Source organism: Staurois parvus, unplaced genomic scaffold (assembly GCF_062004578.1).
Source record: "Staurois parvus isolate SC_StPar_1 unplaced genomic scaffold, SC_StPar_1.0 ptg000470l, whole genome shotgun sequence".
Taxonomy (NCBI): domain Eukaryota; kingdom Metazoa; phylum Chordata; class Amphibia; order Anura; family Ranidae; genus Staurois; species Staurois parvus.
In genome coordinates, this window is record NW_028318266.1 from 1384157 (window position 1) to 1398222 (window position 14066).

General features: G+C 43.6%; 2 protein-coding genes across 2 annotated transcripts; both read left to right on the forward strand.

The window, feature by feature from the left end:
- Nucleotides 1-6600: 6600 nt before the first annotated feature.
- Nucleotides 6601-7536, forward strand: LOC149452492 (olfactory receptor 5P52-like). The gene has a single exon (XM_089689245.1). It carries the CDS (start codon nt 6601-6603, stop codon nt 7534-7536), a length of 936 nt encoding a protein of 311 aa, XP_089545371.1.
- A 165-nt stretch (nt 7537-7701) lies between these two features.
- On the forward strand, nt 7702-8736 carry LOC149452493 (olfactory receptor 11L1-like). The gene has a single exon (XM_089689164.1). The coding sequence runs from the start codon at nt 7930-7932 to the stop codon at nt 8734-8736; it is 807 nt and encodes a 268-aa protein (XP_089545290.1). The 5' UTR covers nt 7702-7929.
- Nucleotides 8737-14066: the final 5330 nt, after the last annotated feature.

Genomic DNA, 14066 nt, shown 5'->3' on the forward strand with positions numbered 1-14066 from the left:
CCTAAAAAAAACCTAAAGCATGAAAAGGAGGAATGAGTTAGAGATTTTTATGGATGAAGAGCTGGCAAGGAAGTAAATAGGAAAAAAAAAAATTTTTTTTTGCTAGGTTGCTTTTTTAGAATATCCACTTGACCTTCAGATTTACCCCCCTTCATGACCAGGCCATTTTTTGGTTTTTTGGCACTGTGCTATTTTAACTGAAAATCACTCATTCATCACTGTACACAAATAAAAATGATATAATTTTTCCCCACAGAGCTTTCTTTGGTGGTATTTGATCATCACTGGGTTTTTTTTTTATTTTATGTACAGGCAGTCCCCGGGTTACGTACAAGATAGGGACTGTAGGTTTGTTCATAAGTCGAATTTGTTCATAAGTTGAATCAGGCACTTTTATAAGCACTAACTACTAACCAAACGACAGGATATTAGATTACGTTTTTGTAATAAGGTTACAGAAAGCAGTAAAACCTCAAGAGGCTCTAAACTGGTGTTTTGCATAAGAACTGCAGCTTGGACACATGTTTGCCTTAACATATTTAACTTTTATGTGCATGTAAATGTTTAAACATCAAATTCAACATTCAAATATTATACTGTAAACTCTTGTACAGTGTAGAGTACAACTTTAAACTATCTTGGCAGAGGATGGCATGTTGGAGAGGATTGGGCAGCAACAGTGTCTCCGACATCCAAATGTAATGCAGAGCTTGATTTTGCTGCTGGGGTCAATTTTGTAAAGTAGGCATCAAGGGAGGTTTGTACAGAGCTTTTCTTTTTCTCTTCATAAATAGTCTTATAGCATTTCAGACCTTCAGTAACTGCACGATAAACTTTTGCAAACCTCTCTGTATCAGGATCTTGCTCCTCTAAATTTGCCATTCCTGCTTCAATGAGATCAAAAGCATTAGCTAACGCTTTTGTAGAAAACTTTTTGGTTTGTGGAGTTTCTAGCCCCTGAGTTTCTTCTCTAAATTCTATCTGCTCATCTAGTTCCATAAGGTCTTCATTGGTTAGTTCTTTGCCATGGGAGTCGAGTAACACTATGACATCATTTTCAGTGATGTCTAAATGCAGTTGATTGCCAATCGCAACCACAGTTTGCCTGGTTTCTGCAATTTCATCATCTGTAAACCCCAGAAATTCTTGCGTTAATTGAGGGCACAATTTTTTCCAAACTCCTCTCATATTTGTGTCTTTCACTTCATCCCAAGCTTCAGCAATATTTTTGATGGCATCTCTTTATTATTTCTACTTTATCTTCCAAGGAGATTGTTTTTCTTTTCTTTGCTGTGCCAGCACTTGCATCAGCTTTTTGCTTTGGAGGCATTATTGCAGGGTAAAAATACACTGTACTGTAATGTACTGTATGAGAGAACTCTGCTCTCCTTTACACAGCACACGCTGCCCCCTCCCCCCTGCACAGACGGAGGATCACTTCAGTGAGCAGCCTGACAGCCTCTCCTTTCCTCTCCCCGGAGGTGCAGACAGACAGTCTTAAATCACTTTGGAGATAGTGGGCAGACACTGCTAGCCCCACAAGTAACGAGCAATGGATGTCTCTGTCTCTTATGTCTCTCTGATGTCTCTTATCAGCTAGTCTCTTATCAGCTTGCTGCACAAGAATGCTGACAGCTTGACTTCCGGTCCCGAGGGAAGTGTACGTAAGTATGAGTATTACGTAAGCCGAATGTACTTAACTCGGGGACTGCCTGTACTATAAACGTAAAAAAAGACCAAAAATTTGGAAAAGCAAACAATTTTTTTTACTTTCTGCTATAAAACAGCCTGAACCCACGTCTGAGTGGTTGTCAACTTACAAATTTTGGAGGGCCTCAACTACAGCCCCTATTTAATATCTTTATTTCTACAGTGTGTACAATTTTCAACATGAAAGTCAGGGGTCAGAGAGCACCTGAAGTTTGACAGTTACTGCCCATGTCAGCAGCCTTATCAACAGACTAGGTGATTTGAAAGAGTCACAGCATACACTTTCTTCGACAACATCAGCACTGTAATACCAATACAAACAATAGTTATTTCTGATAATCTGAAAAAAAACTTACTTGAAAAACCTCTTTCTTGTTGTGAGAGTTTCCTGTCTGCTGGCCATCTCTTTGGGCACTTTCCAGGATTCCCTGCATGTTTGGAACCTTCTCCCCAATTTCTAAGGACTACATATCCCAGGGTACGTTGCTACCTTCAAGCAGTGATTCCTGTATTGACTCCGCCTCCTGAAACTCCTCCTCTCAACACCCCTGTAGTTCAGAAGGCAGGCTCCATGAAATGTATATTATATAGGGCGCGCTTGTTGGAGCCCAACCTCTGTAGCTGTAAGATAAAGGTGCCAGATGGATATCAGGGATAGATGGATGGATGGGATCAGTAACACTGAGGCAGCTCTTCTTAGAGTGGAAGCAAGGCTCTAATGCAGTAACAGGAAAAAGAGAGGAAGGCGCCTCTAAGTGCAGTATTGGCAATTTATTAGCAGACAATGGAAAATTTGCACTTACAAGATAAACGGTTAAAAAGACTCATCGTGTGGTAATTGGATCCAGGTGGGACATCCAGCCATCCAGCAGAAAACTATGCCTATAGGATCAGGAAGTAGAGTCCAGGAGGTGCCTGTGCATCAAAAATGAAGCTTGGAGAGCAGAGTCAGATGTAGCAGGTGAAAGGGGTGGTAATGAATTTCGGAGCATGCTCAATAGGCTCCTTCTTCAGAGGTCTGAAGGCTCCAAAATGCATTACCACCCCTTTCACCTGCTACATCTGACTCTGCTCTCCAAGCTTCATTTTTGATGCACAGGCACCTCCTGGACTCTATTTCCTGATCCTATAGGCATAGTCTGCTGCTGGACGGCTGGATGTCCCACCTGGATCCAATTACCACACGATGAGTCTTTTTAACCGTTTATCTTGTAAGTGCAAATTTTCCATTGTCTACTAATAAATTGTTAATACTGCACTTAGAGGCGCCTTCTTCTCTTTTTCAGGCTCCATGAAATGTGTGACACATGAGTGCTACTAACAGGGCATAGTGACTACGTGTCACGGAATTCAAGGAGGTAAATATGTAGGGTCTTCAAAAAGTAGTTTACAAACTTCAAGGTTGTTCATAATATTAAGAGTAAGCTAGAATTAAGTGGAATATATTATGGAAACGAATGTATGATTTTATATTTGACTGTAGATACACTTGAACTTAACTGAGTGGTTGTGAACTTATTAGGTCTAGGAGGCCTTGCCTGCGGCCCCTGTCTAACCACTTGCCCCCCAGCCACCGCATATAAATGGTGGCAGGGCGGCGCTCGTAGGCAAAAGCACGATTTAAAACGGCTGCCTTCAAAACAGGTAGGGGGCGCGCGTGAGGCGCGCGCCCGCCCTACCTGTCCCGCGGGTGTCAGCAGCGGGTGTCAGCTGACGGGTCACGGCCGGTTTTTACCGGCCATTTTCCCGCGATTGCCGGTGATCGCTAACACAGAGCAGGGCTGCATTGTTTACACACAGCCCTGTTCTGTGTCAGTTATCTGACAGCTTGTGAGAAGCTGCATAGTTTCTCTTCCTGGATCAGCTCCCCCCTCCCTCCCCCCGTCCAGTACACACCCCCGCCCCCTAGTAAAACACTCCCCTTACACCGCAAATTCTAAAAATGTTAACCCCTTCCTCCCCAGTGACATTAGTACAGTTTCAGTAGTTTTTTTTCACTGATCACTGTATTGGTGTCACTGGGGATGTCAGTGACCCCAAGTCAGTTCCCCCCCCAGTGTCAAAATGTCCGCTGCTGTCCCGCAGTCCTGCCATAAGTCGCTGGTCGCCGCCATATGTCGCTGATTGCCGCCAAAAGTCGCTGATCGGCGCCATTATTAGTATAAATAAAAATTTTAAATCCCAGTATCTTTCCCGCCATTTGTAAACGCTATAACTTTCACATAAACCAATTAATTTACACGTATTGGATTTTTTTTAGCAAAGACATGTCGCAGAATGCATTTTGGCAGAAATTTATGACTAAATTTGATTTTTGCATTTTTCTTTTACTGGACATGTTTTATAGCAAAAAGTCCAAAATATTGTTTTTTTTTCCTCAAAATTGTCAGCCTTTTTTTTTTATAGCGCACAAAATAAAAACCGCACAGGCGATCAAATACCACCGAAAGAAAGCTCAATTTGTGGGGGAAAAAAAGATGAAAATTTCATTTATGTACCGTATTGCATGACCGCGCAATTGTCCGTTAAACTAGCGCAGCGCTGTATAGCAGAAAAATGGCGTAAATTCCAGTATTTATACCATAGTTTGTAGACGCTATAACTTCCACACAAAGCAATCAATATACACTTATTGGGATTTTTTTTACCAAAAACATGGAGCAGAATACATTTTGGCCTAAATTTATAACCAACTTTGAGTTTACTATATATTTTTTATAGCTGAAAGTAAAAAATATTGTTTTTCTTAAAAATTTTTGGCCTTTTTTTGTTTATAGCGTGAAAAATAAAAAGCGCACAGGTGATCAAATTACACCGAAAGAAAGCTCTATTTGTGTGGAAAAAAAGGACGTAAATTTTGTTTGGGTGCAGCATTGCATGACCGCGCAATTATCAGTTGAATTAGTGCAGCGCCAAGTAGCAAAAAGAGGCGTGGTCATTAAGGGGGGTAAATCCTCTGGAGGTCAAGTGGTTAACATCCTTATTTCTACGAATGTATTATTTGTACAAGTTGCTTCTGTGATATTTTGGTTTCAAACATGCTGGACTTTTTAATCCAGAAAGCCTAGCACTAGCTCTGCACTTGTTGACTATTTTACTTTATTTTTACATTATTTAAATTGTCATTAGGCACATACTCAGTGACAGATTGTTCTGCAATAAAGACAATTTTGAACGTTTCTTAACAACAACTGAAATATATAATACCAACAGATTGTAAACTCCCCAGTCTACTCCTTTTTTTAGTTTGAATTTCTTTTTACTTTTAAAGCCATACTTCAATTTAGCTCCCATGCTACCCCTTCCCCAAATCTCTCCCAATGTAAGTTTTAAAAATTGCAGCATACATACTTTAATAGCTTTTATGGTCACTTACATGGCAAGAAGGATCCTTTTTTCCCATTCTCTAGCACTGGCTGTGGGCAGTCTGCAGTTCTAAATACAATGGCACTGACCTTGGGACATGTGAGGGCCATTCTACAGTATGTAGGATTTACTGTGAGTCCAGCCATGATAATTCACCCCACAGAGGTTTGTCTAGACCTAATAAGTTCACAACCACTCGGTTAAGTTCAAGTGTATCTACAGTCAAATGTAAAATCATACATTCATTTCCATAATCTATTCCACTTAATTCTAGCTTACTCCTAATATTATGAACAACCTTGAAGTTTGTAAACTACTTTTTGAAGACCCCTACACATTTACCTCCTTGAATTCCATGACACGTAGTCACTATGCCCTGTTAGTAGCACTCATGTGTCACTTATTTCATAGAGCCTGCCTTCTGAACTACAGAGGTGCTGAGAGGAGGAGTTTCAGGAGGCGGAGTCAATACAGGAATCACTGCTTGAAGGTAGCAACGTACCCTGAGATATGTAGTCCTTAGAAATTGGGGAGAAGATTCCAAACATGCAGGGAATCCTGGAAAGTGCCCAAAGAGATGGCCAGCAGATAGGAAACTCTCACAACAAGAAAGAGGTTTTTCAAGAAAGTTTATTTCAGATTATCAGAAATAACTATTGTTTGTATTGGTATTACAGTGCTGATGTTGTCAAAGAAAGTGTATGCTGTGACTCTTTCAAATTATTATTTATTATTATGGGCTCACAGGAAGTGGTTGAATAATGCTGGAGGTCATTCAATCTTGAAGAGGACCGGCCACTAGTGGGGGAGGCAGAGGGAAGCAGCAGAGTATTGAGAGAATAAATAGCATTTTTTATAACTTTGCTTGACACATGGGGGGGGGGACTAAAACTGCACGGTACAAAATCTGGTGGAACTCTGCATAGAAACCAATCAGCGTCTGGGTTTTATGGTCAAAGCTTAATTGAAAAATATGAAATTAGAATATGATTGGCTACCATGCACAGCTGCATTTTGCACTCTTCAGTTTTTAGTAAATCTCCCCCATGGAGGCAAAGTACAAAGTAGAAGGTAAAGCCTTAAATGTAAAAACTGGCTTTAAAGTATTCATAAAGCAGAACTTTTTTTAGTTTCTAGATAGAGTGGAAAGGAATTGGAGCGCCTTTCAGATTTTCAATGCTGTCTGTGCCCCTGTTAGGAAGATTCACCCTTTCTATTAGTTCTGTTACCATTATCGCCAATAGTGAAGTAAAAGAAAATTGGTTGTTCCAAAAACAGTTATAGTAGGGTGCTTTCCAATAGGGACACTAGTTCTGATGACCCTGGGGACAAGCACAGAGGGATTTTCTCTCATTTCCTGTTATAGCTATTCGGCAGGACGTGAAGGGAATCTTCCCAATGGGACACAGGTAGCAAAATACACCTTACAGGGATTATAACCTTCCCTTACTATATCCAACATGAAAAAAAAAAGTTTTGCCTTTTGTTGCACTTTAAGTCCTATTATCTTGTGATCTACAGGTGATGAACAAGAAGAATCAAACATCGATCACAGAATTTCTCCTCTTAGGATTCGGGGACCTTCATGATCTCAAAATCTTACTATTTGTCCTCCTTCTGGTCATTTACATCATGGCTCTGACAGCAAACTCCCTTGTCATCATCTTCGTTATTGTCAGCAAGAACCTTCATTCTCCCATGTATGTCTTTCTGAGCCAGCTGTCCTTGTCTGAGATCCTCTTCACCAGCAATATTCAGCCCATTATGTTATGGTTGACATTGGCAGGTGGTGGAAAAATACCCATCACCAGATGTCTTCTAAATTTTTGTCTGATCGCGGTATGCGGAATCACTCAATGTATGCTTTTAATCTCCTTGTCATTTGACCGATACGTGGCCATTTGTAAGCCATTACAATATATTCTTATTATGACCTCTAGACTTCAACTTCAGATTGTCTCTATATGTTGGTCAATGGGATTTATGCTATCCTTTGTACTATATATTTTCTTATATAGGTTAGAATTCTGTGGCCCAAACGTCATCAACCATTTCTACTGTGATGTCCCTCCTGTTTTAGAACTTTCATGTTCAGATATTTCTTCTGCTAAGCTGGTTACTTCCATGTTGTCTGTTCCTCTTGTTTTCTGTCCATTTGTGTTTATTGTTGCCACCTATATTTTCATCTTCCACACCATCCTGAAGATGTCCTCCTCCATCAGGAGACAGAAGGCCTTCTCTACTTGTAGCTCCCACCTAATCGTAGTCTGTCTTTACTTTGGAAGCTTGGGGACTGTATATATTTTTTCACCAAAAATCAGTTCCTCCAACACTAACAAGTACCTGTCTTTGATATATATCTTTTTGACTCCACTTTTCAACCCTCTGATCTACAGCTTGAGGAACCAGGATATTAGAGGGGCCATTATAAAATATGTTCACATTCTGGGCTCATGCTGACTGAAATAGAGATTTTTCAAACTACTTTTATCAAGAAAGTGTCCATATAAAGAGCCAGTCCACTGGGTTTGAGTTTTTGATAGATGGAGCGTTAATCTCCATCTTCTATCTTTTGGGAATGCTGTTGATGAGATCTCTGCTTAGAGTTCCCAGACACATCTTCTGTGCCCAATATGAGTGGGCTCCCAAAATCCTTGCTGGATTGTTTTGTATAACATTTTAGGGAATGTATAAGGAAGAGCTGGAGCATACAAAAGTGGGCAAGATCATACAAAACACTGTGGACATTAGTCGGGAATAGCAATGAGCTGCACTGTCCTTGATTTGGTTTAAGCAGGATTCAGCAAACTTCAAAGAAGTTTGAATGCCAAACCTGAACCCTAATTAAAATCAATGGAAGACAAATTTGTCAAATTAAAAAATCCAATTTTCTGGACTATTAGGCATGGGGTATTAAAAATGTCCTTGTCTGAGATCCTCTTCACCAGCAATATTCAGCCCATTATGTTATGGTTGACATTGGCAGGTGGTGGAAAAATACCCATCACCAGATGTCTTCTAAATTTTTGTCTGATAGCGGTAAGCGGAATCACTCAATGTATGCTTTTAATCTCCTTGTCATTTGACCGATACGTGGCCATTTGTAAGCCATTACAATATATTCTCATTATGACATCTAGACTTCAACTTCAGATTGTCTCTATATGTTGGTCAATAGGATTTACACTGTCATTTGTACTATATATTTTCTTATATAGGTTAGAATTCTGTGGTCCAAACGTCATCAACCATTTCTACTGTGATGTCCCTCCTGTATTAGAGCTTTCATGTTCAGATATATCTTCTGCTAAGCTGGTTACTTCCATGTTGTCTATTCCTCTTGTTTTCTGTCCATTTGTGTTTATTGTTGCCACCTATATTTTCATCTTCCACACCATCCTGAAGATGTCCTCCTCCATCAGGAGACAGAAGGCCTTCTCTACTTGTAGCTCCCACCTAATCGTTGTCTGTCTTTACTTTGGAAGCTTGGGGACTGTTTATATTTTTTCACCAAAAATCAGTTCCTCCAACACAAACAAGTACCTGTCTTTGATATATATCTTTTTGACTCCAATTTTCAACCCTGTGATCTACAGCTTGAGGAACCAGGATATTAGAGGGGCCATTATAAAATATGTTCACATTCTGGGCTCATTCTGACTGAAATAGATTTTTCAAACTACTTTTATCAAGAAAGTGTCCATATAAAGAGCCAGTCCACTGGTTTTGAGTTTTTGATAGATGGAGCGTTAATCTCCATCTTCTATCTTTTGGGAATGCTGTTGATGAGATCTCTGCTTAGAGTTCCCAGACACACCTTCTGTGCCCAATATGAGTGGGCTCCCACAATCCATGCTGGATTGTTTTGCATAACATTTTAGGGAATGTATAAGGAAGAGCTGGAGCATACAAAAGTGGGCAAGATCATACAAAACACTGTGGACATTAGTCGGGAATAGCAATGAGCTGCACTGTCCTTGATTTGGTTTAAGCAGGATTCAGCAAACTTCAAAGAAGTTTGAATGCCAAACCTGAACCCTAATTAAAATCAATGGAAGACAAATTTGTCAAATTAAAAAATCCAATTTTCTGGACTATTAGGCATGGGGTATTAAAAATAGCATGATGGGGGCATGATGGCGCCCTGAACAGGGGCGGACTGACCATTTGGAAACTCGGGCACTGCCCGAGGGCCCGGGGTCAGTAGGGGGCCCCATGAGATGCCCCTGCTACCTTTTTCATAGGCTTTTTTGAGTTTGCGCAAGGACACAGGGGCCCCATGATCCCCTATTGCCCGGGGGCCCCATGAGTTGTCAGTCCGCCCCTGGCCCTGGAGAACGTGCACCAATGCAGAAAAGTTTAACTTCCATTCTGCCGGGAGCAGTGTTTTTTTTTTTTTTTTTACATACCTAAAGTAAAACAATAAAACTTTCCAGTTCCTTTAAATAACATGCTTGGGGTGTCCTAATCCTGCCTGTGATGGGGCACATCTCTGATAAAAAACGTGTTTACAATTGGCGGCAAAGGACAGCTTCCTTTTTAAAAAAAAAACAAAACAAAAAAGCACATAGACATCTCTGAGGATCTATATAATATAAAAATCCAACGCCAAAAACTAGTGTCCACAAATTGTAAATTTTACAGTCCCAGGAAATATTTCATGTATTTTGTTCTCCTTATGCTCTCAACAAAGGATGAAGTTGGTCAAGCCCTTCAATTTTTGTGCATAAATATTTCCAAATCTCCAATCTGACTCCAACTTGTCTCTCTCTCACCATGCAAAAAATAAAATCTTCCACCATCCCACATGTGAATGAATATAGGGTACATAGTTACAAAAAAGAATTGTAACCTAGAAAGAAAGACATCCAATATATGGCCAGTAGCCATATTTGGGCAGTGATTTCAGTGTTATCCTGGCCCTTTGCTTAAAAGGGGTGGGAATTTGTGGTGATGTCAGTGGTTTCTAGGTACCAATCAGAGTAGGAAGCTGTCATATATAGAACCCATAGAAATACCACTTCAATATCTACTTCAGCTCCAGAAGGTTTTGCCCTCATCATGACCAGGACATTTTTTGCTAATCAGTACTGTGCTACTTTAACTGGTAATTGCGCTGGCATGCAACGCTGCACCCAAATTAAATTTATATAATTTTTTCACACAAATAGAACTTTCTTTTGGTGGTATTTGATCACCACTGGGTTTTTTATTTTTTGCGTGCCCTAATCCAGATGTAGCAGTACATCGCTATGCCTGCTCGGGCCGCCCGTCCGCAGTACATTGTGGGTGGGCGTTCCTTAAGTGGATATATGATGCACAGCTCCTGTCAAACAGGGGGTCAACACACAATAGTTTGGGCAATCGCCTGGACACTGGAACAGCCAACGTTTGGTCAGAACCAAGGGCGGACTGACCATTTGGAAACTCGGGCACTGCCCGAGGGCCTGGGGTCTGTAGGGGGCCCCATGAGATGCCCCTGGTACCTTTTTTATAGACTTTTTTGAGTTTGGGCAAGGACACAGGGGCCCCATGATCCCCTATTGCCCAGGGGGGGTCCATGAGTTTTCAGTCCACCCCTGGTCAGAACCTTGGTTCAAACCTCACCTACAGCTTGTCCCTTGTCAGGAATAAAGACCAGGAGATTTTACTCTTGGGATATCCAAGAATATCTAGGAGTTGAAATAGCCTATCAGGCCCCACCTGTAAATAAAAAATGACTTAAATAAAATAATTTTTATGCTGTTTTTTGCTTTGCTTTTCTTTTCTCTTATTACATCAGAGGTTCTATCTGTTTTGTAGGGCAAATGTCATGACTGATGCAGAGACGTGGAAATTGTATGTATCAAACATAGCTCTCTAAATCTGTATGTCCTTTATGAATATACCTGTAAACTTAAAATTGAGCTGAAATTTTAAAACAGGGTGACAGCAGCTTTCTCTGGCAGTAAAAGAAAAGTGCAAGAAAAGATATAGGATTTTCTGTTTTGGTTCATATTAGAGATGAGCGAAGAAATGAAAAATTCGATTCGACTGATTCGGCGAATTCGTGGACAATATTCGATTCGAGTCGAATAAATTCGCTGTGAATTTAACTTAAAAAAGGGTGTTTCTAGGCTTCAGAGAGACTTAATATTAGTGCAGAACACTGTACCTTTAATTTAAATGCCCTTGGAGTCTGCTGGGGAAGAGAAATAATACTGTCAGTCAGTATGACATGCAGATGAGTGCCGTCGATCTTAGAATCACCGCACACTTCACTCATTTGGCCAGTCACGGGGCCAAAACCAGTGTTTGGAGCCACAGTGTGGCGGTGGAGGCAGCAGCAATGGGAGGCCATACAGCAACCTATGACAAAATGGAAACCAGCAGGAGTGTGAAGAGACCTGAAAGTGGCACATGGCAGAGTGGGAGCAATGGGAGGCGGTACAGGGACCCAGGTCACACTGTGGGCCCAGCAGCAGCGTGACCAGGCGGTACGGGGGTCCATGGCAGATTTGGGGCCTGGCAGCACCTATGGGAGGCCTGTAATCTGCCAGCACCCTATGACAAAATGGAACCCTGGGCTGGGGCAGGCAGAACCGCCGTATCTTTATCACGGTTTCCCCAGGCCACCGAATGGCGACGCTGCATATGCTGACGCAACGCTGTAGTCCCAACATGGGCCCCCTGGCCACGCTTGACTTTCTGGCCACATAGTCGACATACGGCTACGTTTACTTCCTCGGGCGGCTTGATGAAAAATTGCCACACCGCAGAGTAGGAAACTTTGCCTCCTCTACTCCTCACTGGCTGACTGCTACTTCCTCCGTGCACACCGGCACCACTACTGGCCGTGGTGGTAGGCTGCAGTGGAGCTGGTGCTCTACTCCGTGGCCGTTTGCCTCCACTGACACTGCTGTGACCCTGCTGCCTCCTGGCAGCAGCAATGGGAGGCCGTACAGGGACCCATGAGAGACTCTGGACTTGGCAGCAGCATGAGGAGGCGGTATATAGGGGCCCATGGCAGATTAGGGGCCTGGCAGCAGCTATGGGAGGCCCGTAATCTGCCAGCACCCTATGTCAAAAAATTCAACACACCAGCAGTGTGAAGAGACCTGAATGTGGCACATGGCAGAGTGTGGCGATGGAAACAGCAGCAATGGGAGGCCGTACAGGGACCCATGAGAGACTCTGGACTTGGCAGCAGCATGAGGAGGCGGTATATAGGGGCCCATGGCAGATTAGGGGCCTGGCAGCAGCTATGGGAGGCCCGTAATCTGCCAGCACCCTATGTCAAAAAATTCAACACAACAGCAGTGTGTGAGGAGACCTGAAAGTGGCACATGGCAGAGTGTGGCGATGGAGACAGCAGCAATGGGAGGCCGTACAGGGACCCATGAGAGACTCTGGACTTGGCAGCAGCATGAGGAGGCGGTATATAGGGGCCCATGGCAGATTAGGGGCCTGGCAGCAGCTATGGGAAGCCCGTAATCTGCCAGCACCCTATGTCAAAAAATTGAAAACACAAGCAGTGTGAAGAGACCTGAATGTGGCACATGGCAGAGTGTGGCGATGGAGACAGCAGCAATGGGAGGCCGTACAGGGACCCATGAGAGACTCTGGACTTGGCAGCAGCATGAGGAGGCGGTATTTAGGGGCCCATGGCAGATTAGGGGCCTGGCAGCAGCTATGGGAGGCCCGTAATCTGCCAGCACCCTATGTCAAAAAATTCAACACACCAGCAGTGTGAAGAGACCTGAATGTGGCACATGGCAGAGTGTGGCGATGGAAACAGCAGCAATGGGAGGCCGTACAGGGACCCATGAGAGACTCTGGACTTGGCAGCAGCATGAGGAGGCGGTATATAGGGGCCCATGGCAGATTAGGGGCCTGGCAGCAGCTATGGGAGGCCCGTAATCTGCCAGCACCCTATGTCAAAAAATTGAAAACACAAGCAGTGTGAAGAGACCTGAATGTGGCACATGGCAGAGTGTGGCGATGGAGACAGCAGCAATGGGAGGCCGTACAGGGACCCATGAGAGACTCTGGACTTGGCAGCAGCATGAGGAGGCGGTATATAGGGGCCCATGGCAGATTAGGGGCCTGGCAGCAGCTATGGGAGGCCCGTAATCTGCCAGCACCCTATGTCAAAAAATTCAACACAACAGCAGTGTGTGAGGAGACCTGAAAGTGGCACATGGCAGAGTGTGGCGATGGAGACAGCAGCAATGGGAGGCCGTACAGGGACCCATGAGAGACTCTGGACTTGGCAGCAGCATGAGGAGGCGGTATATAGGGGCCCATGGCAGATTAGGGGCCTGGCAGCAGCTATGGGAGGCCCGTAATCTGCCAGCACCCTATGTCAAAAAATTGAAAACACAAGCAGTGTGAAGAGACCTGAATGTGGCACATGGCAGAGTGTGGCGATGGAGACAGCAGCAATGGGAGGCCGTACAGGGACCCATGAGAGACTCTGGACTTGGCAGCAGCATGAGGAGGCGGTATATAGGGGCCCATGGCAGATTAGGGGCCTGGCAGCAGCTATGGGAGGCCCGTAATCTGCCAGCACCCTATGTCAAAAAATTGAAAACACAAGCAGTGTGAAGAGACCTGAATGTGGCACATGGCAGAGTGTGGCGATGGAGACAGCAGCAATGGGAGGCCGTACAGGGACCCATGAGAGACTCTGGACTTGGCAGCAGCATGAGGAGGTGGTATATAGGGGCCCATGGCAGATTAGGGGCCTGGCAGCAGCTATGGGAAGCCCGTAATCTGCCAGCACCCTATGTCAAAAAATTGAAAACACAAGCAGTGTGAAGAGACCTGAATGTGGCACATGGCAGAGTGTGGCGATGGAGACAGCAGCAATGGGAGGCCGTACAGGGACCCATGAGAGACTCTGGACTTGGCAGCAGCATGAGGAGGCGGTATATAGGGGCCCATGGCAGATTAGGGGCCTGGCAGCAGCTATGGGAGGCCCGTAATCTGCCAGCACCCTATGTCAAAAA